The sequence below is a fragment of the Gopherus flavomarginatus genome, chromosome 8 (assembly GCF_025201925.1).
Source record: "Gopherus flavomarginatus isolate rGopFla2 chromosome 8, rGopFla2.mat.asm, whole genome shotgun sequence".
In the NCBI taxonomy this organism is placed as follows: Eukaryota; Metazoa; Chordata; order Testudines; family Testudinidae; genus Gopherus; species Gopherus flavomarginatus.
In genome coordinates this window covers 19,182,385-19,205,811 of record NC_066624.1, presented here as the reverse complement: position 1 = coordinate 19,205,811, position 23,427 = coordinate 19,182,385, and the positions used below count along the sequence as shown (strand labels likewise).

Genomic DNA, 23,427 nt, shown 5'->3' with positions numbered 1-23,427 from the left:
ACAAGTAAGTTAAGAGATTCTGCCTAATACCTCTTATGATAACAAGGTTCCCAAAATGACAGTTCTGTGCTATTCTAAAGTTTCTGTGCATCCATAGTTGGAGCACTCTGAAGACTTTATATGGCTCATATTCTCCTATGTTCATTAACTCAAATCAGGAAGAGATTGAAGGTTGGAAGCTGCTACGCAGAAATCCTAGACTTAAAGGTGGTGTTATAAATAATTGCGTGTTACAAGAACTGATCATTCACAGTATGTCAAGAACATTTTTGGCTTCACCGGTGAAGTATAAGAACCTCTGACAAAATAATATCTCCAGAATGAGAAGAAGAAAAGAGTTCAGTTAATCCTCCCCTGTGATATATTCCTTTTCAAAGAGGTGTTACATCTAGCCACATTCGTGGAAGACAGTATGGGGCAATTCAATACTGGAGATCTCTAACTAAAGTGCCAGCCATGAGATCACTAGAGATTTATCACCTACTACACAGCAAATTGTAAAAAGTAGATTTAAGAGAGATAAATTGCCATTGCTGTTGATGTTTGTAATAGTTTCAGAATGACAGTGAGGTCACCCAATTAGTCATGCAGATAATCTGTATGCCTCTGCAGGAGTGCTAAAGGAAACAGAAGGTGCTGGTTAATCAGAAGCCCATTTTAAAGCACAAGCAGGGCATTGCACTGGTAAATGATTCAGACTTTTAGATGATGCCACATTGTTAAAGCCAGGGAGGATATAACGTAATGTAATGTTTATGTTCCTCTTATTTATTTCAATTGCTATTGAATTATAGTTTTAAAATACAAACTGCCACTTCCTGGAAGACAATAAAACATACCCCTCATACAGGTGTAGCCTGTATTCTCTCCTGGTTTACCTCCCTTTGATGTTGTCATTAGGGACGTTTGCATGTAATTCAGATGTTTACTGTTCCTTCCTCAAGTGAATTCACAAAACTCTGTTTATGACATCACAAGCAATTCCACAGCAGCAAAGTGTGAGGTTATGAAACCAACTGCAGAATAAACACCTGCCATCCCTATCATTCAACAGTATTTTAGAGCAACCTGCCACTGGTACACATCTTAACAGGTGCTGATCACCTGCAACTCCTGTAGTGAAATCAATATGAACCGAAGACACTCAGCCTCTGTTTAGGGGTCAGATCATCCCCTTCCACAATAAAACTTGCTGGAGTAGACTCTAGTTGAGGATCTCTCTTCAATAGTCTCCTCACAGACATCCTACTCACATCATCACAGCAGGGAGAGGGGTTGCCTTTCCTCCCTTCAGAACAGGGTCTTGGGCTCCCCCCAAATCTGACAGATCTCCTTGCAGATCTCGCCAAGCGTTCCAAAGACTGACCCTTCCCTTGGCTCCCTGACAGCTCTCCATTGGAGCTAAACTACCAGGGATTCCCCTGGCCATAGTTGCCTCTGAAAGTCCCGGGCTGTAGTCTCTTTTCCAGGGAACTTACAAGGATCCAGGGGGGTAGAACTGGGAATGAGGGAGGAGCTGGGGCTAGAGGTGGAGCTGGCCTGAGGGCAGAGAGGGAATGAGGGCAGAGCTCGGCTAATGGTTGAACAAGGGGCAGAGCAGGGCTGGTGATGCTTCGTTCCCATCGTACACCCCGCAAGGGGGCATGCCCCACAGTTTGGGGATCTCTGGTTTAAATACAGACTTTTTATGCCAAAAGCCTTTCTTTGTGTGTTGTTCTCTGGAAAACCCACTTTGAACCAGTATATGCAGGTTTCCTACAGGGTGGAACTCTCTGTGGAAGTGTTTACAGCCTAAGTGATTCACCTTAATCACTCCTCATTCTTTCTGGTTCCTAGAGGAGCTGTGGTAACCCTCTGCCATGGAGTTGCATACAATCGCTGACCCACCATGATACATAAACTGAGTACAATATAGTCCCCAAAGATATTGCGTGAGATTGCAGTATCTCTCACACCCTCCGTGCACAGAACTAAGGGGAGTGATCTAGGCCCTGATTTAATCCAATAACTGTTGCTGAGCATTTTCCCTGAGGAAGGAGAGCAGGACTGAATCTCAATAAAATATGAATCTTATAAGCAAAGAACACTGTCGTGCAAAGATGCCTATCAGCAGTGGTGCAAGTATGGCAGTTCGGTTTGGTTCGGTACTCCGTGCCAGTAAGATCTTTATAACTGGTGGTCCATACTGGAAAGACACAGGAGGAGCAGAACATGAGGCCAGTGGGCAGCTTCTCCAGCACGATTGTATGGCTCCCAACCCCATCACCCCCAGCCCTGTCCTCTGGTGGGGCTGGCTGCTGTACCAGATCCCAGTGGCCCCACATTCTGCTCCTTTTGCTGCTGCAGTTCCAGAGAGCCCTGCAGTTCAGAAGTCACGGTAACGTGAGATGGATGTGGATCATGGGGCAGGGCGGGGAGGAGTCACCTGGGCTGGTCATATGAAGAAATCATGTGCCCCCCCTTTGTGTCCCTCCCATGAGTACCAATAAGAAATTAATTCTACTTGCACCACTGCCTATCAGTAAAGAGCTAGGGAGACATATTTGATATAGAGGCCCAGCCAGCACAATTTTTTCTAAATGCAACTCTGTTGGGGAAAAAAATGAATATATCTTTATTAACTCTTTAAAGGGACATGCTGCCAACAACAATTTGTTCCAAATTTTAGATTATGTAAAATCAAGTTTTTTTTTAAAAAGCTCTCACAGAATCTGGACCAATAAAAATGTTTCTGTGAAATCCAATAGAAACAATTACTTTGTAATGAATAAACATTTGTACACAGGATTTGCAACCCAAACACTGCAGTACTAAGACCCGGAGAGTGAAACTGATTATAAACAAAACTGGTAAGATTGACCTCATTCACTTTTATTATCTAAACTGGGAGAAACACAAAGAGTAAATGTTTCTTTGCAGTATGATCTTTTTTTAAGTCAACTGTGTCCTTTTAATCTAAATTTTGATGGAAGCATTATATGTATTGCTTTCCTTTAAACACATGAAAAGCAAGTTATTTTTCTATCTGTTGCAGAATTCATTTTTACCTACTGCGCAGAAAACCATTGAAATTTAATATTAACAATAAAATCTTACTGTCCTCATGGCTTTTGATAGCATTGTCACTATTTCATTATAATGGTGTTATCAATATCAACATTTTTCAGCTAGCATCTTGGTCCTTAAACTAGCAAACTGTTAACAGTTTTCTGCATTGTACCTTAATAAATTCATAGCTAGCAGCATAATGCAGCATTTAGAACAATTAATGATTTTCAAGATATCTGTTGGGATAAATTTTTGTTGGCGTTTACTTTCTCCTGGGATTTCCCTGGTGTTCTCGACTAATTATCAAATATAATCAGAACAACTGATTAAAGTAAACCTAAGTGGAAAGCAAACTTTATAAATGATTCACGCTGCTTGGCATACTAGGGACCTGAAATATTTATTAGTTTCACCAAGAAACTATGATAAACAGGACATTGTAAGAAAGGAGATGATAAGATCCGTAATGTGACTTTATAATTAAATGCAAAAAATAAAAATAGCATTTATGCAATTTAAAGGATCTCTCGTGTGAGTCAGGAACAACCCTGCCTTGAGGGTGGAGGAGATCTGCATTACCCATCATAAGCTTAAGGTGCAATTCAGAAAAGCAGAATTCATTCTGGAATTGCCAGGAGTGCAACATACACTATTGTTTGCCTGGCCAGGTATTCTGGTCTCATGTCCCTCGGGATGTCTTTTGTATCTGTGTGAGGTTGTAAGATCAAGCACTGAAAAGTCAGCAAATTTCATAAGTTAAGGTTACCAAAAACAATTTCAACGTGGCCACATTGCACATCTGCTATATTTTAGGGCATACATTTATAACAAAGTTCCTAGATTGAGAGTTTTATTTAATAAGTGAAAGAGAAATAGGAAATACTACATCAGGAAACAGCAAGCACATGGCCTGTCAGGGAAAGCCACTGACGGGCAGGGACGGTTTGTTTACTTGCAACATCTGCAGGTTTGGCCAATCACAGCTCCCACTCACCGTTCCAGGCCAAAGGGGGCTGTGGGAAGCAGCGTCCAGCACATTCCTCAGCCCACACCACTTCCTGCAGCCCCCATTGGCCTGGAACGGTGAACCGCGGCCAGTGAGAGCGGCGATCGGCTGAACCTGCGGATGCTGCAGGTAAACAACCGTCCTGGCCTACCAGTGGATTTCCCTGGCGGGCCACAGGCCAAAGTTTGCCGATCCCTGTACTATATATTATAAGGGAATAGGTGGAACTTGGCTGCATTGGCATTGCATAAGAATTAACTTTTGGAATCTCCTAACCTTATGAGACCTGGATCTTGCAATCTTAACATGGCATTATGATAGATTTTTTTACAGTTAATTTCCTTTGGGTTTTTAAGGAAAAAATTAAAATAGGGGAAAAGGGAGTAAAAGCAAATGTAGAGGTAAATGGCTTATGCAATTTAGAACTCAACCAGTGGATCAGCTAAATTCTTTGTGCCATACTGCCTCATCTTTCTCTCGCCTCCCCCTCTACCTAATTGCTGGTACAGGAATTAAAATGCACTGCAAGCTGACTCTGGGTGATGAGTTGCACGGGGAAATCAGCTCTCCATCCTGCTCTGAGCATGACCAAGGCCTCTGATTTTGTGCATGATGTGAATATTCAATTGTGCTTCAGGTTGAATATCAGTCTATTACTTCTGAGTGGCTTTTTTTTTCTTTTTGTGGGGAATGCTATAGCAAAAGTGTTTGGCTTGCAGGATGACATGAAGAGAGTAAAAGCAAGCTTGAACTTTCCCTGATCTCATCTGGAAGGCTTTGACAACAGTGCTTATAAATGGTTTGAATGAACCAGTGCACTCTCAACTAGCTGCACAGTGCATCTATTTTTAAGTGTGCCCCTCAGACCTAAGTACATTTTCTATTGCACATACTCAGTACTACATATTCAGACGGTGATATCTGTATTAAATCAAACGAATTATTTTCCAGGCAAGCAAAGACTCTAGACCTTAATGAGGGCTATATTGTACCAAGTCTCAAGTTTCAAACACCATCCTTTTTTGCTGAAAACTTGTCTAAAAATAATACAGTTACCATTTTCAACCAGGCTTTAATCAAACATGGGAGAAAATGATTGCTGAGAATTTGCCAAGCAAATTCTACTTCAGATCAAAACCCACGACAGAAGACATTTGCCCTAAAGGGGTTAGTGTTTGGAAGCCGTGTATGTGGAAAATAGAAGCTTGTACTAGCAACTGCTTTGCAACCCTAACTACAGCAGTCTCCTGCTGTAATTAGATGTAATAACCAGTGTGCAATGCTGAATCTTATCAGAATAGCTGAAAGCCCTTTTTACATTTGATTTTTTAGAGCTTGAAATTAACTTTTTCAGTCTAGTTCAAATAGATCAGTGGGCATAAATAGGGATGAACTATTCCAGGAAGTTGATCTTCAGTGTATCCAACACATTTTGTGGACCCTTCAAATTTACATGCAAACTATAAAGACTGCATCATGAATGACACAGACATGACAAAACAGGAGCCATCAGCTGCCAATCTGCAGCATTCTGTATAAAAACCACAGCAGACATTAGAGCTGGCCGGAAAATTCTGATGACAAATGGAAATTGAATTTTTTGAAAATGTTTGAAATGTTTTCCCATTTCTAGCAGATGTATTGTCATGCTGCTGAGCTCAGCCTCACTCCGAGCGGATGCTGATGGCTACCCCAATACGACAATTTTGAGGGATGTCCTAATTTAGTTCTCTCCTTGCCTGCACACTCCTTACCCAAAGGTGGCTAGTTTAGATGATGAAAAGGCAGAGAGAGAAAAGGAGCTAGAGCTGCCTTCATGATTCTCAGAGGGGCCCTAATCCCTAAACAGGTTCATCCTGGAATCCTCACCACTTTATTTTTCTGTATTTTTGGTGTGCTACGGTCTCCCCAAGTCTCCTTGTTAACATTTCTCCCTTTATAACAATAATAATATTACTTTGCCCTTCTTCCAAGTTCTCAAGGCATCGTACAATGGTGGAAGAGTATCATCATCCAGTTTTGCCTCAGAAGAACACATGCCAATATGCCACAAGGCCAGGTGAAAAGAATGGCAGGGTGTTGATGACCAGTCTGAGTCTATAAGATTCTCTCCCAAGTGACCTCATATACACATTTTCCACTAGTGGTTGCACAATGATGACTCCAATTAACTGCACTTAGAGATAACACAATAGTATTAGCACACGTTACTGTGTAATTACCCCTGATTCCAGGGGAGTCTCCAGGAACATAGTGATTTCAGTGTTACTGTGTAATCACATCCTATATTTCACTGTAACTATGCAATTAAGCTGTCACAACTCTAGCTGCAGATGCAGGAGCAAAAGAGAGCATCCATCTTTTAAAAGAGCACTATTGCTTGTGGTTCATATTACGGCAGCACCTATGGGCCTCAATCCTGCTGAGGCTCCACTGTGTTAGGTGCCGGACAACACACAGGAAGCTAATATCCCTGTCTGGAGGATGTTGCAATCTAATATGGAACAAGACACAATTCCTATATGTAACCAACACTAGAAGGGGAGTGAGTGAGGGAAGATGAGGCTGATGGTGCTGAGAGCACCTGGTTACAGGCTAGCTTTGTGTGCAACATGATTGTTCTGTAGAAAGGGTAAAGGTACCAGCCTGCAAAGTAACAAGGACATCTAGCTGTTCACCTCATGGGGAGATATGATGAACTTTGTAACTCAGAAAGATTTCTCATAGCCCAGTTGAAATGAACAGGGTCATCAGTGTCTATGGGAGCTTTATGGAGATTGCTGGACTAGGGTTCCAGACACTGGACTGCGTATCACGAAGTCACGGGTGAGTTGGGAGAAGGGCACTCAGGTTTAACAAAATGGCACCCGCTGACTTTTTTCACTCAAGATGGAAACTGCAGATAGCTTTGTGTGCTAACGTTGTATTATAAGGCAGATTGTGGCTGACCCATGTATCGGTGCCCATCGAGTGAGGAGCAGGGTGTAATGCCCCCCTCTCCAGTGCAGGGGCCAGCCCCAGGTGCATTTCCTCTGTTCTGCTACGTATAGGTACTACTCTGTCTCATAGTGTCTCCAGGGTACAAGCCACTCAAAGGCTTGTGAAATCAGAGCCATGCTCACAGAGCTGGCCAACTATGGAGGAGAGCACATGCGGCATCCCTTAAAAAGAGGCACCATGGGCATTCGCCTCCCATGGAAGAGCTCCAGGCATCATCATGCCTCAGTAGACAAAATGTCTCCCTTGCTCCCATCATGGCTTCACCCTCCCACTATTGAGCGCTCTGGCTAAAAGGCATAATCTGGTTGTAAGTAGCCGTTGCTCTGAGTTACACTTAATGTGCACACCAGAACTAGAGGTGATCTTACAGACAGCAAGGAAGAAAACAATAGACGGTAGTTTCATCCCTTCATATTTTATTTTCCCATGGCCAGGCCAATCCTAGCCAGGCAAGGAGGCAAAAGACTGGGAAACCAACCTGATTCACCTTTTTGTCCCTAGAGAGCACAACCCATTTTGGAACCAGAGAAGCCACTATGACATGCTTCCCAGAATCAAATAGTGGGATCTGTGACATCTTGTCTGGAACTCCCCCAAAGGCTGCACACTGCATTTTTCTCCATTGCCTCCAGAAAGTGTTTTAATTTTGTGGCCAGCCAGCAAAGTACCTTGATTCTGTGTACAGATTGTTAATACCACCTCAGTCATCGGTGGAACAGTAGTGGGAGTCACAGTTACCTGCCTATCAAAAACACTTTAATTAAAGACCATCTTCCACTGTGATGGTTCTTCACACTTCACCCCTCACAGGATGCTCTCCCAGCAACAGCCAGTGTGTTGCTTGCCCTGGGTTGTTTTGTTTCCTAACTCCCAGATATCCGTTTCCCTGATTGTATTTGTGGTCTGCAGCCCCCAAAGGTGATGCATTGCTTCCATTCCTCCCTGGTTCTGTAGGGCCACAAAAGCGAGATGGGAGTCTGGAGCATAATTTGTTGTCAGATGTTTCTATCCACCCATTTAGGATGGCAAAATAGAGAGGTGAGATATTCAGGCCCTTATAAACATGACTGTTTCGGCTGTCCATCTCAGGTTTTCCTCTCTGTATCCCAGCATCCTTGTTATCTATAGCATGGGAACACAACTTGCCTTAGGTTGGGAGGAAGTGATTACCTTCTGTTGTTGAATGGACCCTCCATCACTGAACTGTGGGGAGAGGGCAGCGCAGAATGGTCACCCTCGTTTGAAATTCCCTTTTATGATCTTTAATTCACTGCCCATCACATGCTAACCGCATGCTGACTCTTCCCATCCTGTAGGATGACCAGACAGCAAGTGTGAAAAATCGGGATGGGGTGGGAGGTAATAGGAGCCTATATAAGAAAAAGACCCCAAAATTGGGACTGTGCCTATAAAATCTGGACCTCTGGTCACCCTAGTTGGCTGGGGTTCTATGGAAGAAGATGCGATAGTGTTGATGTGATATTGTCTTAGTGTTACCACATTCGGGGCAGTCAAGCAGCAGGGAGCACAAGGAGTCACAATGTTTCCCAGAGGCAAAACCTGTCCTGGGGCAAATTCCCAGCTCTTGGCCATATTGTGCTGGGCTCTTATCACAGAGCAGGGTAGGAACTTTCCCCAAACTTGTCTGGCCTACAAAACGGCCAGGGAGAATTCCAGCCTCTATGCTTTGGGGTGGGGCCATTGCTCTGCTCTCCTCTCATATGTACATGCTGCACGCGGGAGGGGAGAGGGGTGGGAAAAGCTGCACCTCACAAAGTAGTGTAGTAGGGAGGACACTGTCTCTGTGTGCCTGAGACCTGTGGGGGCACTTGGGTGAATGCTTCCTAATGGTGCCTCTGAGATGGCACTCCTCCATCTTGCCCCTTGTTATGACCAGACCTCAATGGCACAGTTAAGCCATAAGTATTTGCACCCATTTTCAAATCTCATAGTCCCAATTTCATTCTCACAGGATCTCATTTTGAGATCCTTGCTCTGCAGAGTAGTCCCTTTGATTCTGTGGGCTCTGCCTGAGAAGTATGGTACTAATCAACATGAGTAAAGGGATCAATAACCTGTAAGGACCACACCTGCTTCTTATTTGAGAGGTAGCCCAAGAACATTTGTATCATTATGATGAGTAATATAGCTTGTTCACTTCTGCATAGATTGGAAAGGTCACACATCATTACATTTTGCAAAGTGATTGGGGTTTTATTCTTTTTTTTTAATTATAGTTTTATGCTTGATTTGCCTGGAGTACACAGTGTGTTGTGCAGCAGGCTTCCAAAATTAGAGCTGGGGGAAAAAAATAGAGAGGAGAGACAGGCAGTACCCTCATGTGTCAATTAAAGCTGAGTCACATCAGAATTAACAGTTAAAAATAACATGAATGACTTTGTTCTCTCTGTAGGTGACCTGTCTCCACGATTTCTTTGGGGATGATGATGTATTTATTGCCTGTGGTCCGGAAAAATTCCGCTATGCACAGGATGACTTTTCTCTGGATGAAAACGGTAATATCTCACACACTGATCTCTACTCTGTCTACTTGGGCTTTTTTTTTTCCTCCACCCCACCCGTTTGATTGAGGTTGCTTGTATTTTGTTGCTTTTATTTTTTTAGCACAAGTAATTAACATCCTTTTGGCTTAATGGACATTCAGTGACTATTGTAATCTGATGGACATTGACTGATTTGCCACAAGGCAGAATAGGTGGACTCATTAAAGCCACTAACATTTTATACTCATTGGAAAGCAACATAATCTGTTAGCAAATGTCGTCCTAGTTATATGCATATGGTTGATTGTAGTATCAGTTACTCCATCCCCAAGTAATAAAAACAGACTCACAAAATGATCTCCACTCTTATGTTTGAAAGATATATATGTGTGTATGAAATGGGAGCTAAGGCAGTTATGAGCTAAGGTTCCTCCACTGTCTACTGTGGTTGGTTGTAAAGAGGAGTAAGAGTTGAAAAGGGGTGAACATTTTAGAGCATGCTATCCCTTCTGGGGGTGATCTATCATCATGGGTTGTCTCCAGTCTAACTGCAGCGCCACATTTATAGTGCTGTAGGTATCAATGAAGATATGAAATCTATGATATCAAGGAACATACACATCTTAATTGTAGGATTTACCCTAGCAGTCTCAGATGCTTGCAGTTATCCAATGATTACACATCTGTAGGGCCAAATTCTCTGCTGCTGTCAATTAGTGCAACTCCACTGACTTCTGTGGAGTTTTGTCCATTTATATGGACAGAAAATTTGGTCCCTAGACTTCAGCTTGATGCTTCCCAAGATGCCCGAGGTATTTAGGTATCCTGTGTAACCTTAGTTGTGAGCTATTATATCCTACAAATGCAATAAAACATTAGCATCCAAACAGTGCTTTGCATTCAATATCAGCGTGAGAGTCAAGTGAGGTCTGCTCTTCTTGAAATCCAGGAGTTCACGCAGCTCTGAGGGAGCTCCGTACTGTAAAACAGCTTGGATGAAATCCTAGCAGAACAGCTTGAAAGGAGGCCGAACGTTGTGGTCCTATGCCCCTGGATTCCAAACACTTTTCCAGTTTGGATGTCTTTTAACAAAAATAAACCTGGTCTGATTTTCAGAGGCACATTTTCAGGTGCTCAGCAACTTCCAAAAGCAGACAGTGTTCCTTTTGCCCTCACCGTCTTCCCATTTCCACCAGCATCCTTCTCTGTTATAAATCACACAACACAGGGATCCAGTATCATTGTGTTTCCTGATGTCTTGCAAATGAATGTCTTTCATTACAATCTCTTTTGTCACGGGAATGTCTGCCTCCCCAGCTGGAAGATGTGCACTCAGATTGCTGGCCATTAGGTCCTTTCTGATGAGACATCAAGAGACAAGATGAGAAGTAGTACCAAAAAGGTGTATGTCATCTTTTCCCTCCAAAATGCCAGTCACAAATTCATCCATCACTCACTGTTGCTGAGACCCTGTACTCTTCCAGAATTGCCGTGTCTCTTGTGAACCCACTGATCTTGGCAGCAGCATCTTAGCCTGCAAGAGCCAGTCTTATAGCAAGCTAATTAAAAATTCTGGATGAAATCCTAGTTCTGTTGAAGACAATGGGAGTTCTGCCATTGACTTCAGTGGGGTCAGGGTTTCATCCTCTCTCCATATATGTATCTGTCTAGATACACAGACGCACAATGGTTGCCTTTAAAATGTCAATATTTATCAATGGTTATCACACAGTGGCTTATAAGATCCCCCATTATTTCCATTATCAATTATAGGAAAATACTGTTATCTTTTAATGGCAACCCCTTCAATCCCTTCCTTTGTTTATGTATATGAAATGGGGTATATATCAACTCAGCTATAACTATGGAGCCACGATCAGTGCTTCTTTAATACCATCTATAAGATATCATATACTTTTAAAAACATTAAACCTTCCTATGTCTAACTTACAGGTTTTGCATGTTATGCATCTTATGGCATTAAAGAACAGAGCGAATAGGTTCATTGCTAATTCTAATTAGCCTTGTGTGATATCCCTGGAGCACAGTGCAAAGTACTGGCATAATTTCCTCTCTTATCATATTGCATGACCCAAAAGCAAACTTTCCAGCAAACTGTCTGGAAGAAAGACAATGAGGCTGGCTGCCTCATTGCAAGCCAGAGGGAAAATTTAGGGCGATTACATTTTCATAGATATTCTGATATAGAAATAAATAAATAACATACATTTAGGTCAGACAACTTGTTTTCGGTTGACCAATCATTCATCTTCTGTGTGCTGCCTTATTTCATTTCCATTAGGGAATCCAGTCAAGGGGATTTTAAATCCAAACAAATGCTGGCTGAGCTGAGCTTTCCCCATGAAACACGGGCTGTATGTGGGAGATTTAAATTGGAAAACTACCGTAATGTCCATTTGTAAGGGTATCCATGTAGAAGATCTAGGTCTAAGGACACAGGGCTGAACTAATCAGCATTTAACAAAGGGGAAATCCTCTTCATCTTATCTTCCCCCTATCTGGATGAAATGAATAACTTTAAGAAGTGGAGAAGTACTTTTCCAGGTACCTCCCAGTTCAAGTAACTGCTGAATTCAAGATTTGGATTGTTTGAAATCCTAGTTCCCATGAAGGTTTGTAGCATTTATATGCCTCTTTGGAGCCTTCCTAAATGGTGTTTACATTTTTCTCTGAACCAGCGCCTTTATTTTTTAAGAAAACACAGTTGGACTGTAATCTACTTGTGAGTGTCAGAGCATGGGCAGAGTGCCCAGGGGACTTCATTTTTGTACATCTGCATATGGTGCAGCTCCCAAAAGACTGCAGCTTGGAGAAGTCACAGAAGAGGGTTTGTTCAGGCTGGGTGAAATTCTCTCTGGTGCAGATGGTCTGTGCACCACTTAAAGCCCTTAATGCAGGGCCATAAGTGAGGCTTAAGTGGTTCAGTGAGGCTTGTGCTGGTTTTCTGCACCTGAGTAAATGTCACTCATTGTCCATAGCTGTTACACATGGGCTGGTTAGTGTGGGCTGCATTTTATCACCTTTTACCCTGGCCTCAGCTGGCCAGGAGACATATTAATTGTTCTTTCTTCTGACTTTTCCCACGGTGCACTCTGACCATTGTCAATATGCTACAGAGATTAATTAGTTAATGGACCCGACTCATCACTTAGGGTGAGCCAGTGGAAACCAGCACAGCCGAGGCTGTAGGGCCGTGCCAGTGGTAAGTTTGCCTTCAGTAAGAGCATAGAAGTGCAAACCACTTACAACCTCACTCTGTCAGGGGAACGAAACTGACCTACGCAGGCCCTGAATCAGCACCTCTGCCAAGCGAGCTCTGCTGGATTTTAATGCTGCCCTCCCCCAGGGCGAATCGGATAGCTGCGTGGGAATGCCAGCTGCCTCCTGTGCTCAGAGGTGTTGAATCTTCCCCAGTGTTTGTAAAGCAAATTGAAAATATGAAGTGCTGTGCTGTCTGGTATTTCTTTCATTAGATTTACAATACACCCTTGTGCTCTCGGTGCTTTCCACAGGGTAAAGGGCCCCTAGCAATTAAAGTCAATAAGAGAACTAAATATGTGTGTCACTTATTTTATTAGAGTGCCGTGTAATGAAAGGGAATCCTCCGACCACTCCAGGCAGCAAGTCATCCCCAACCCCTCAGAAGAGCTCAGCAAAGAGTCCAGCCCCCATGCGCCGGAGCAAGTCTCCAGCCGATTCAGGTAACCATCAAGATGGTGAGTGATTGTTTTCTGGTGGATAAATATTGACTCCATCCAAACAAGGAAACAAATGCCATGTATCTTACGATACAGTGACCTCAGGCATTTCCTGTAATTTTTATTTATTTGCATTTTGATAATGTCTAAAGATACCAGTTAAGATCAGGACTGCATTATTGTAGCCCCTGTACAAACATGCAGTAAGATACAGCTCCTGCTCCAAACAGCTTACAGTCTTGAATAGACAAGACAATGAAGGTGAGAGAAAGGGAATATTATTTATCCTCATTTTACAGATGGGGAACTGAGGCATAGCAAGATCCAATTTTGTCAGATTAGGTGTTTTTTTCTCTTAGATGTACTTTAATTTAAAATAATCTCCTGTGCAATGTGAGTGTTAATAATTATATAGTCTGGAAATATGCCTGTCTATTTAAGAAAACTAAGAACCTTGCCCTTTGCAGAAGCTGGCCATAGACTCCTTAAAATGATATAGAGCCACTTGTCCAGAGCTGGAAGTAAGTAAAATGAAATCTTCATTTGCTACAGTAGCTTTTCATATTTCAGTAGTGTGGGATATGCCTCTGTCTCTCCAAGATAGAAACTGGCAGGTTGTCTAGCAACTGCCCATGTAGCACACCTGTGATAGGGATATATATATGGTGCAATTTGAAGCTAAGCCTTAACATTAAATCTCTGATAACTGATAATTGGTGAAATCGTATTATAGGAACAGTGGGCCTACGGTGTTAATATTATCCATCGGAACACTTCCTCCAGGAGATGCAGGGGATGGCCTCTAATTAAAGTGGCAGACTCCCCTCAGAAGCAGGTCCCAAGGTGCCTGCCCAATCTAAATAGGGTTACCCTAAATGCCAGAGAGGAGCACGAAATCTTTCTACCCTCATAGCATACATGACCAGAATCATCATTCCTTCTCCCAGCCCCTTTATGTCTTGTAATTCAATGTGTGTGACTGGCCAAAAGAAAGCCGACTACTGCATTGCATTGGAAGTATCTTAGGCTTTCTGGAAATAAAGCTTTTAATAACTAGTTTTTAATGATATTTTCCACAAGAAGCAGGTCATCTATTTTATTATGATGCTCTTAAAATACAGAGGAATACTAAGTTAAATTAGTGGACTAGTGTCAAAATTGTATGGTTTGAAAATTGGTTTGTCTCTAAAAGGTGATCCCATATTATATTCCTTTCCTTCCTGATTCGTCGTGTGCTTTTCTTAAAACCAGTTTCGGTGTAGCCCATACCCTTGCTACAGTCCCAAACACATACTGTATTTGTCTAAGTGTATGGATGGCATGATCCAAAGCCTATTGTCAGTGGACGAACTCTGACTTCACTGGGCTTTGGATCAGGCCCTGAATGCATTATGGGATATCACTTAAGCCTTCCTCTAATGGATCAGGTATTAATCTCTTCCAGAACCAGAACTGTAGACTATATAGACAAACAGTCCAGCAACTTCTGTATTGCTGATATCCTACTTGCTGAGCAACTCAGTATGAACAAAGTGGTGAATCATGGCTTCGCTGATGGAGGAGGGAGAAAACTTGTTCACCTTAGCCTCCAATGATAGAACAAGAAGCAATGGGCTTAAACTGCAGCAAGGGAGATTTAGGTTGGACATTAGGAAGAAGTTCCTAACTGTCAGGGTAGTTAAACACTGGAATAGATTGCCTAGGGAAGTTGTGGAATCTCCATCTCTGGAGATATTTAAGAGTAGGTTAGATAAATGTCTATTAGGGATGGTCTAGACAGTATTTGGTCCTGCCATGAGGGCAGGGGACTGGACTCGATGACCTCTCGAGGTCCCTTCCAGTCCTAGAGTCTATGAGTCTATGAGTCACACAGGGTACATGCGATCGCTTGTTTGCATTATATAAATCAGTAAGCAGGACATTTAGGACTGCTTATCATCTCTGGATATGGTAGTAAATGGTCTGGAGGGAAGACCAACAATGAAAGACAACTTTCAAGTAGATCCCTCTAATCCCTCTCGACAGTGACCCTTTAACATTTTTGTGTTCTCAGTATGGAAAGAAATGGTTGCCTGTTCTGTTTCATAAGAAAAAAAAATCAGTTGAACTTTTTGGTGCTGTTAATGTAACCAGTAGATCCTTTGCTGTTTTGTCAGGATGGAGAGAAAAAGGAACACCGTCTTGCCTTCCTGTTCCACTGAGTTTGTAATAAAGGCTCTGGCTTTACCGTGCTGACTAAGTCACACTTTACACACACAGTACATGAGAGAGAACACTTTATTTCATAAACAATCACTAGGCTCAGATGGATCAAGAGATAAGCAAAAAATGTTGCCAAATAAAATCCTTATTAATAAAAGATTTTGACCCATTTTCATGCAGTTCTCACATATTTTATCTGAGTAAAATGCAGAATGAATCTTTGCTTCAAGTAAGTTAATATTTCTGCAGTCCACTAGACCTCCTATCCCTACTTGTAAAGCTTGTTTCCTCTCTCATTCTTTCCTTTATTCTCTTTTTGGAAGTTGGAATTTCCCAGTGTCTAATCCATTCTGTTCTTTTATTCATACGTTCTTATACCCATGCTCATCATCACAGTATCTGAGCACCAGTATGATGCCCTCTGACATAGATGTAGACCTTAGCTGCCTGAGCCCTAGTCATTACACTGATATTATGGTGATGAGCATGGTATAAGAACCTGTATAGAACAGAACATATTTCCTTGTGTTTATCATCTTTATTATGCAATTTCTCTGCAAGACCAGATGGGAAAATTACATGTTATTCATCATCAACAAAAATCAGAATGTACACAGCAGTGGATTTGCCTATGGCCATCATTCAAGAGTGTTTACCTGAGCCCACACCCTTGACATACAGACAATGTAAATCTTAAGGCAAATTCTGCCTCCAGTACTGTGGCTTATTTGTCAACAAGGAATGGGGTTTGCAGATATTGGACAAAAGGAATAGGATGTTTATACAGTACTGGTAGAGAGAACTGCCTCAGTAGAGCCTTCTTGTGCTGATGGTCCTGATGATTCAGCTTTGATAGCCTGAAAATGTTGTCCACTTGCCCTATTGTAGGTTCCTAGAAACACTTTTGAGCTGTCTTTGTTGACATATATAAAATATTCCCCACATTAAGGCTTTGAAAGCATTTGTTACACATGAAGCAGTGGTGGTACATTGGATAATTCGTAGGTATGGGAGTCTGGAGACCTGCGTTCTATGCCTGTCTTTGCCAGTGACTTAGTTTGTGACCTTAGGCACATCACTTAACCTTTCCACTTCTTTGGGGGGTAGTGATACTTACAATCCTTGCACAGTGCTCTGAAATCCACAGCTGAAAAACTCATAGAAAGGTTCACAGAAAAAGCTTTGAGATGGTTTTTATCTCTGTATAATCGGAGAGCAGTATAGACAAAAACACTAAACTGGTCTCACAAGCTCAGAAAAGTCCCAGCGCTGGAATGACTGTGCGTGGCATCCTTCATGTTCAAAAGCATCTTCTCCTTCTGTCCCCTGGCCCATCATTTTTGTGCCTTCCTGCTGGGGTAACTGATTTATTGGCCTGCAGTCTCTAGGTCTCCCTCATTATCTTCCCCCAAACTCAAGGAGAGAGAACCAAGCTGAAGTTAAGCCCTTATTTGTCATTGACCTGAGACAACCCTGCAGTCTGTCCCATATTCACTACGGTCATGTATCCATTGATATGCAGTAAATTGTCAGATTATGCAGGTGAATTGGGACCTATGGCATTCCTTCCTGGAGCACAACCAAACACTGGGTGCATATTTGCTATCTCAGCTCCAGTCACTACGGTTAGAACTGCTTGTGGATTGCTGCATGTTAATAGTTAAGAAAATATAAAAAGGCAGGTATATAAGGCTGTCTCTGAGTAACCTAATTATAGCCACTGTCAGCTGGATGTGACTTGGAATGTACTGATTTATTCTGCTCTGCTTTGGGAGTTTTTATTATAGCAACCCTTGCAGAGTCTCACCCAGCTAGGTACACGATCAGATCTCATGCCCCACACCCACCCCTAAATTAACAATGATAAAAAAAAATCCTTCAGTTGAACACTTGTCTTTAAAAACAAGCATCAGGCCTGTGCATGGAAGGGCCATGACCCCGATCGGGGCTGCTTGCTGCTGCAATGATCCAGGCTACCTGGTCTTAGAAGTAGAACAGTTAGGGTGACCAGATAGCTAGTGTGAAAAACCAGGACAGGGGTTGGGGGGTAATAGGAGCCCATATAAACAAAAAAAACCCAAATATCAGGACTGTCCCTATAAAATCTGGACATCTGGTCAGCCTAAGAACAGGAATTGCTGGCACATTGTTGCCTGCTGCCTGAGGGAGTTTCTCTTCAGAAAACTCTGTCTCCTTCAGTCTAGACACACCCTGGATGCACCATGAAAGACTCAGTTCCCTCCAAAATGAGGGCTCTATCTAGAGGCATCCAAATCCCACCTCCTCAACATATCCTCCAAAAACAAGTTTGCCAATCTATAGGAAGAGGCCAAACTATTTTCTTAGCACAATCCTGCTCTCCCTTTATTTACCAGACATATTCAATCATGTTTTCCCATTAACTGTAACAATAGCTGCCTGAGCTGTCTTGGTTCCAGGCTGCTGCTTATTCGTTGTAACGAGACTGTTTTCATCCTTTTGCAATAGTTCTGAGATGTTCAATCTTTTGTGTGTGTCTGTAGTCACTGATGCCAGGAACTAGAACTAACATTCATTACAATAAGGAATTGCCTCAAAATATTCATATTCCTTATGAACCAGGCTTTTCCTTTCCATCTCCAGAGGACAAATATTGGATTGTCACAGGGGCACAAGGTGTCTGAGAACCAATAATCACATTTTACTGATGAGAGCAAGCTTTGTATCTCCTAGGGTGTCCCTTCTTCCCTCTCACTGACAGAGTTGTGGACATTTAGCTTCTGAGCTCTGCCTGTGTCATTTCTCTTTCGATACAGTGGCTGTTCCCAACATCGAGCGGACTGTTGCCATATGATGGGTCATTTCCCTCTAAGTCTCAGACTGAACCTTCCCGTTGCTTTGACACTGCTAGTTTCTCACATATTATCATGGCAATGTGAGCTAATCCATTGAATGTATCAGATTGTTAGCAGTTCAGAATGGACTTCCGTAGAACCTTTCTCCCGTGAGCCAGATGGCATCCCAACCTTTCACCACAATCCAACAGTCTCCTAGATTGCTGTCCCTAGGTGAAGTGGGAGAGCAAGATTCATGGAGCTGATAAGAGCAAGTAGGTCTGGGACAGAGGGGAACGTAAGCTGGTACAATACAGTAGGGCATACCAGCAAGAGCTGGTACACCGCCAACTATACCAGGAGGGGGCAGCTTTCCCAGCCTGACAATTTAAAGGGCTCAGGCCTCCTGGCAGTGGCCTGGGGCCTTTAAATCGCCACCAGAGCCCTGCTGTTGGAGCCTTGAGGTAGCAGCGGCGGCCGGGAGCTCTGTGGTTCCAGTTGTGATTTAAAGGTCTCAGGGCTCTGGCCACCGCGACTGCAGTGGAGTCCCGAGTCCTTTAAATCACCGCCAGAGCCCTGCTTTCAGAGCCCAGGGATAGTGGCGGCAACTGGGAGCCCCAGGTCCTTTCAATTGCTGCCTGAGCCCTGGGGCTCCCGGCCACCTCTGCTATCACAGGGCTCTGGCAGCGGGGCTCTGGCGGTGTCATGGTATAATCCCCACTCTGAACCTTAGCGTCCAAAAGATGGGGTACCAGCATGAATTCCTCTAAGCTCAATTACCAGCTTAGAACCTGTAGCGCTGCCACCAACCAGGAATTCCAGTGCCTGGTACACTCTGGTCCCCCCAAGACCTTGCCCGGGGACCCACAAGACCCAGACCCTCTGGATCTTAACACAAGGAAAGTAAACCCTTTCCCTCACCGTTGCCTCTCCCAGGCTTCCCCTCCCTGGGTTACCCTGGAAGATCACTGTGATTCAAACTCATTGAATCTTAAACAGAGAGGAAAATCCACCTTCCCCCCTCCTTCTTTCTGCCCCTCCCAGACTCTCCCTGAGAGAGAAAGTAATCCTTAACACAGAGAGAAATTAGCCTCTCTCTCCCCCTTCCCTCCTTTCTCCTCACCAATTCCCTGGTGAATCAAGACCCCGTCCCCTGGGGTCTCACACCAGAATAAAAAAACAATCAGGTTCTTAAACAAGAAAATCATTTAATTAAAGAAAGAAGAAAGGTAAAAATTATCTTTGTAAATTTAAAAAATGGAATAGGTACAGGGTCTTTCAGCTATAGACACTGGGAACACCCTCCCAGCCTAAGTATACAAGTACAAATTAAAATCTTTTCAGCAAAATACCAATTTGAACTCCTTCCAGCCAAATACACATTTGAACTCCTTCCAACCAAATACACATTTGCAAATAAAGAAAACAAACATAAGCCTACTCGCTTTATCTACCTAGTACTCACTATTTTGAATCTATAAGAACCTGTATCAGGGAGATTGGAGAGAAACCTGGTTGCACATCTAATCCCTCTGAGCCCCCAGAGTGAACAACAACCAAAAACTAACAGCACACACAAAAACTACCCTCCTTCAAGATTTGAAAGTATCCTGTCCCCTGACTGGTCCTCTGGTCAGGTGACAGCCAGGCTCACTGTTCTTGCTAACCCTTTCCAGGCAAAAGAGATATGAAGCACTTTTGTTCTATTAACTCTGACTTATCTGTTTATGACAGGCGGCGATTTGAAGGGCCCAGGACTCCGGCCGCCACTACCACAGCGGAGCCCTGGGTTCTTTAAATCACTGCAAGAGGCCCAGGGTTCCTGGCCACCGCTGCACATATCACTCCAGTGGTGAGTTAAAAGGCTGAGGGATTTAAAGGACCTGCCTCTTCTGGTTGAGGCCCTGCCCCTTCCAGTTGAGCTCCACCCCCCTGCTGAAGACTCCGGTGTACCGATAAGTCCTTTAAGTTACTTTCACCCCTGGTCTGGGGTGGAGTCAAGTCTCTGTACCTCTGCTCCCAAAGCACCGACAAGCAGAACTAAACTGTTGCAGGGAGAGTTTCAGGGACTAGTAAATTGCACCTGAAAAGAGTCTGCAGCAGGTTACTTTCCCCCCTGGAGTAAGGGGGAGCAGGAAAGGAATTATAACTCAGGCCTTTACCTAAAGTTTCAGTCTAGCCCTCCATAATTCAAAAATTCAGAAAGGCCAGTTCTATCCATCTCACTCATACTGAGCAGTGCCTTACTGCCAAGAGAAGGTCCATTGGTTTCAATAGGACTATTCTCATAGTAAGATATTATCCAGTGTAAGCAGGGCCGGCTCTAGCCATTTCACCACCCCAAGCACGGCGGCATGCCGCGGGGTGCGCTCTGCCTCTCGCTGGTCCCACGGCTCCGGTGGACCTTCCGCAGGCATGCCTGTGGATGCTCCACTGGAGCCACGGGACCAGCAGACCCTCCGCAGGGATGCCTGCGGGAGGTCCACCGGAGCCGCCTGCCGCCCTCCCGGCAACCGGCAGAGTGCCCCCCGCGGCATGCCGCCCCAAGCATGCGCTTGGCGCGCTGGGGCCTGGAGCTGGCCCTGAGTGTAAGGACAGCTCAATCTGACCCAAAGGTAAGTTTCCTTAGAATTTCTGTTTCCTTTCCCTATGCTATCTAGGTTGTAAGAGATACATGGAATTAACAAATCTGGAACTTTAAATGCAGGGATCACAGGTGGCTAAACACCCAAGGCCTGATTGTGATCTCATGTACTTCACTATAAACTAGTGGATCCCATTGGGCCTTATGAAATGTCTTAGAGCAGTCTAAAGGGTCCGGAAAAGGGGATTAAACTGCCCTGGCAAAATAAGAGCTGACAAACAGCTGTCATAGTAGCTATATGCTGTTCTAGCTCCTGTCCCCTGGTTCAGGGAGCATGTTGGATGAAGGATGGGTAAGAAGGGCCATGGCCCTGTTGTTTTCTAGTTCTTACATTCTGGCATAACAGCCTGCAAAAGGCTGTTACATGCTGGTGCAATTTAGAGCAGCCCCCAGGTAGTTCTTCATTATGCCAGTGGTCAAGCAGGCCGTGGGTATGGCAGGACTGGGGAGGCACAGAAGTGGCAGGAAAAGGAGAATGTGCCAAATGATTTAAGCCAATGTAAAACCAGCATAAGTAAGATCAAAATTGGGACAACAGATCTTTAAAACCTCGAATAATTTAAAAACCAACAAAAACAGAGATAAATCTTAGTAGTGAGGTCAGGCAGAAAATGTTGTTTTGTCGTTTATCATTTGTATTTATTTATTTTGAGAAATGTATTTAATCTATCAGTAACATTTACCAAACTCCCAGAAGTTCCTCCCCTAAACCATTGGCATTAAACCCATATGATAACTCAGATTTAGCAAGATATTTTTTGGATCAGAACTATAGTGTGTATGAAGCAAAAAGCAAGAGGATGACCAAGGACAGGGTAGGCCCGTTACTCAACGAGGGTCGGGGGGAGGGGCAGGAGAGAGAGCAATAACGGACAATATGGAAATGACAGAGACACTTAATGACTTCTTTGTTTCGATTTTTACCAAGTAGGTTGGTGGTGTTTGGATGTCTAACATAGTGATGCCAGTGAAAATGAGCTAGGATAAGTTAAAAATTACTTAGACAAGTTAGATGTCTTCAGGTCACCAGGGCTTGATTAAATGCATCCCAGAACACTCAAGGAGCTGACTGAGGAGAAATCTGAGCCATTAGCGATTATATTTAAAAAATCATGAAAGAAGAGAGAGATTCCAGAAAGACTGGAAAGACTGGGCAAATTTAGAGCCAATCTATAAAAAGGGAAATAAGGACAACCCAGGGAATTACAGACCACTCAGTTTAACTTCTGTATCTGGAAAGATAATGGAACAAATAATTAAGTAATCAATTTGCAAACATCTGGAAGATAATAAGGTGATAAGTAACAGTCAACATGGATTTGTCAAAAACAAATCCTGTCAAACCAACCTGAAGGCTTTCATTGACAGAGTAACAAGCCTTGTGGATGGGGTGATTAGGTAGATGTGGTATATCTCGACTTTAGTCAAGCTTTTGGTACTGTCTCACATGACCGTCTCATAAACAAACTAGGGAAATGCAACCTAAATGGAGCTACTATAAGGTGGGTGCAAAACTGGTTAGAAAACCATTCCCAGAGAGTAGTTATCAGTGGTTCACAGTCATGCTGAAAGGACATAACGAGCGGGGTCCCATAGGGATCAGTTCTGGGTCCAGTTCTGTTCAATATTTTCATCAATGATTTAGATAATGGCATAGAGCAGTGGTTCTCAAACTAGAGCTGCCGCTTGTTCAGGAAAAGACCCTGGCAGGCCGGGCTGGTTTGTTTACCTGCCGCATCCGCAGGTTTGGCCAGTCGTGGCTCCCGCTGGCCGCGGTTCACTGCTCCAGGCCAATGAGGGCTGCAGGAAGGGTGGCCAGTAAATCCCTCAGCCCGTGCCGCTTCCTGCAGCCCCCATTGGCCTGGAGCAGGTGAACCGCAGCCAGTGGGAGCTGCTATCGACCGAACCTGTAGACGTGGCAGGTAAACAAACTGGCCCAGCCCACCAGGGGCTTTCCCTGTACAAGCAATGGCCCTAGTTTGAGAACCACTGGCATAGAGAGTATCCTTATAAAATTTGCAGATGATACCAAGCTGGGAAGGCTTGCAAGTGCTTTGGAAGATAAGACTATAATTCAAAATGATCTGGACAAACTGGAGAAATGGTCTGCAGTAAATCGGATAAAATTTAATAAGGACAAATGCAAAGTCCTTCATTTAGGAAAGAACAATCAGATGCACAGATACAAAATGGGAAATGACTGCCTAGGAAGGAGTATTGTGGAAAGGGATCTGGGGGTCATAGTGGAGCACAAGCTAAATATGAGTCCACAGTGTAACACTGTTACAAAAATGGGGAACATCATTCTGGGATGTATTAGCAGGAGTGTTGGCTGCAAGACACAAGAAGTAATTCTTCCGCTGTACTCTGCGCTGATTAGGCTTCAGCTGGAGTATTGTTCCCAGTTCTGGGCATCACATTTCAGGAAAGATGTGGAAAAATTGGAGAAAGTCCAGAGAGGAGTAACAAAAATTATTAAAGGTCTAGAAAA

The 23,427-nt window shown here is 43.5% G+C and overlaps 1 protein-coding gene across 2 annotated transcripts in view; it reads left to right on the top strand.

The window, feature by feature from the left end:
• Window positions 1-23,427, top strand: part of DCX (doublecortin) — a 112,358-nt gene that overhangs the window by 74,518 nt on the left and 14,413 nt on the right. The window contains exons 5-6 of one of the 2 annotated variants that reach the window (XM_050966216.1): window positions 9,468-9,570; window positions 13,158-13,295. In XM_050966216.1, the coding sequence (XP_050822173.1) occupies window positions 9,468-9,570; window positions 13,158-13,295 (241 nt within the window). The remainder of the gene's footprint in view (window positions 1-9,467; window positions 9,571-13,157; window positions 13,296-23,427) is intronic. The other variant, XM_050966217.1, reaches the window with a different exon arrangement.